Source organism: Nannobrachium achirus (genome assembly GCF_963921795.1).
Source record: "Nannobrachium achirus genome assembly, chromosome: 17".
Classification (NCBI taxonomy): Eukaryota; Metazoa; Chordata; class Actinopteri; order Myctophiformes; family Myctophidae; genus Nannobrachium; species Nannobrachium achirus.
In genome coordinates, this window is record NC_137824.1 from 39,121,060 (window position 1) to 39,123,957 (window position 2,898).

General features: G+C 39.4%; 1 protein-coding gene across 1 annotated transcript; it reads right to left on the bottom strand.

Moving 5' to 3' along the window:
* Window positions 1–1,143: 1,143 nt before the first annotated feature.
* On the bottom strand, window positions 1,144–2,187 carry LOC308302471 (chemerin-like receptor 1; the record flags this gene model as incomplete). The annotated part of the gene is made up of 1 exon (XM_080746726.1): window positions 1,144–2,187. One exon carries the CDS (start codon window positions 2,185–2,187, stop codon window positions 1,144–1,146), a length of 1,044 nt encoding a protein of 347 aa, XP_080602852.1.
* Between the last annotated feature and the right edge of the window lie 711 nt (window positions 2,188–2,898).

Here is a 2,898-nt window from a genome sequence, read left to right on the forward strand (position 1 = left end):
TTACTGAAGTGTTACTTTCTTTCATTAATAGTGTTGTCAAGAGACAACGCTATTAATCTACTGTCACCTGTATGGCTAATACAGTGCAAATACATCATCCTATAAACATATTATGAACACAAATAAAAACGGTACTCCATCTGCAAAGTAGCATACCTATGCAAATGCAGACAGTTGTAAAGTAAGCAAAACAAAAAGTAACTAATAATAATGTAACATTCCATGTAAGTGTCACATGCTTACATGTTATATCCTTCATGTGCTTGACAGTTTCCTCAATTTTCAGGGAAAACTATGCTCATTAACTCCTGCAGGGCAGAGCAGAGACCAAAGTGACCATGAGCTCCATTCATGGTGGAGGTCACTTTATTAACGCCTTAATATAAGTAGGCTACAGGCTTCCATTTCATACACTATCTGAAACACACCTGGCATGACTCAGGTTTAACCCCATAAATATATGTCCTTTAAAAGGTAAAGGAGGCTGCAGTCAAGAGACAACATTTCGGTTTCCCTCGGTCTCACCTTCTCAACCATTAAGCACAGTCAGTGGGTGTCATTATCTTTATCTACCTCAATGACAGCAGATGGAGGAACGGGAGACCATATATTGAGCACCAGGTAATGTAAGCAGGATATGGTTTATCTCTGGAATTATAGACAATTCATCTTTTTCTTGTGCTTTGTAATTGTGTAGACATGAGAGAACATTAAACAACAACGCAGATAGATACATAGATACAGCCTACTACAACATTTCAAGCCACATTCAAAGTGGGGATATCATTTGATGCAGCAGCTCATTAATAAAATAAGCAACACATTGAACACAAGTTTGGGTGATTCCAGGAGGAGAGAGACAGGAGAGGAGGAGAAAGACAGAAGGAGAGAGAGAAGTTGCCATATATCCATCTATAATCTACCTACACTTCTCACTAAAGCTGAGAATTAAGAAGCAGTCTAAACCCCAGTATACACCAACGATTCGCTACTGTAGTTGTGACTAACTTGAAACCACTTGCAACAGAATCTCAAAACACCACCGACCTGCAACAGGGCAATTCTGCAACTGTGACTTCTCTCTGCAACATACTGCACCGGATTTGTTGCATTGCAAATCATTGGCGTGGACAAGACATCTTTTTAGACGGGTTGAGAGTGAGACATATATGTAACCTCTTTTTCAGACTCAGAGGGCCTCTCTTCACTGAAAGCATTCTCCATTTTTGAAACGAAAGCGCTCAACAAGTTCCGCTTCATGTCTTTGCCCATAAATGCATAGAGAAACGGGTGCAGGCAACTGTTTACGTGTACAAGAGCCACTGATATCAGCAATCCAATTGTGTGGTGGTGGTTGTGGATGCTTAGTAAAATGAAGATGTGGTAGGGAAGCCAACAGATGACAAATGTGACTATCAGGGCAGTCATGACTTTGAAGGGCATAGCAGACCTGTAGACCCTGTTGTTCTTTATCCTTACAATGATCATAGAATAACACACAGTGATGATCACCAGTGGAAACACAAAGCCTAGAACAAAGCGAAAGACAGGGATTCCCATGGAGCTGAATGGGAACATTTCATAATTGTTATAGCATTTCATAACCTGATCATGCTCTACTACGTCACGAACCACTAAGGAGGGAATGCTCAGCAGCATAGAAAAGAGCCAGGCAACAACAACAGCAACTGCTGCCCTTTTCAATGTGCGATTGTTTTGGGCCCAAAACCCATACACAACAACCACACAACGGTCAACACTGATAATTAGCATCAGGAAGATGCTGCTGAACATGTTGAGAAATAAAACAAAGGAGGTGAACTTGCACATGAAAAGTCCAAAGTTCCAAGATCCTGTTGCTTGTAGACTGATGTTGAAAGGGACCGTTGCACAGAAGATGAAGTCGGACACGGCCAGGCTGAGGTACCACCTCGTGGTGACTGTCTTTTTCTTCATCTTGAAGCCAATAACCCAGATGACCAGGCCATTCCCCAAAAGCCCTAGCAGGACAGTGATCACATTTACCACAAGCAGGGTGACACACCATGCTTGGTGAATGCACAATGGTGATGGTTTGGTAATGATGTAAAAGTCACTGCTGTTATCATAATCGTCATAATAATAATCAAATGTGCCATAGTCATCTGCACTGGTAGGTAATGGAGTCGATGATGGTGTGGAGGTCATGGTGCACTCCCTAAAGAAAAGGAAATACATTGATGTGTTTAAGTTAAGTTCATTGTGCATTTAGGGGTGTAGCAATTGACCATTTTAATCAATTATAAAAGATAATCCATATAATACATTTTTAATAAAAATGATACATTTTGAGGGGGAAACTAAATGTTTTAAAATATTTGTTAAACATTTTAAAATATTTAGACATTTTGGACTCTTTATCCCACATTACCGTAAGTAGGCCTACTGAAAGTACATATAATGTTTTTATAACTGCGATATTATTGAATGTTTTCTTTGCTTGCTATTTATTATGTCCATGAATTAAATACAGAGGGCTTTCAACGTAAAAAAAGACTGTAAAAGGTCTTATTTGAGATGTGTTCCTTTTAGGCAGGGTGTTACTTGTACTGTACTACATTTCAATTGTATTGATACTTGTACTGTTCTCCATTTGTGTCTACTAAAATAATCAATCAATCAATCAATGCCTGCATTTGCATAAAAATGTGACTGAAAAGCACATTATGCAGTACACTTCAATAATTATGTTATAACATCAAGTGTAGCCCCTAGAGGGAGACAGAGATAAAGTGATGCCATAAGTCAGTGGTTCTCAACCTGTGGGTTGGGAGTTGGGACCCCCAGGGGGGTCCCCAAATTATTAATGTGCAACATTGTTTTCTCACTCAACAGTAAACAAACCAACATAAAGTTTAA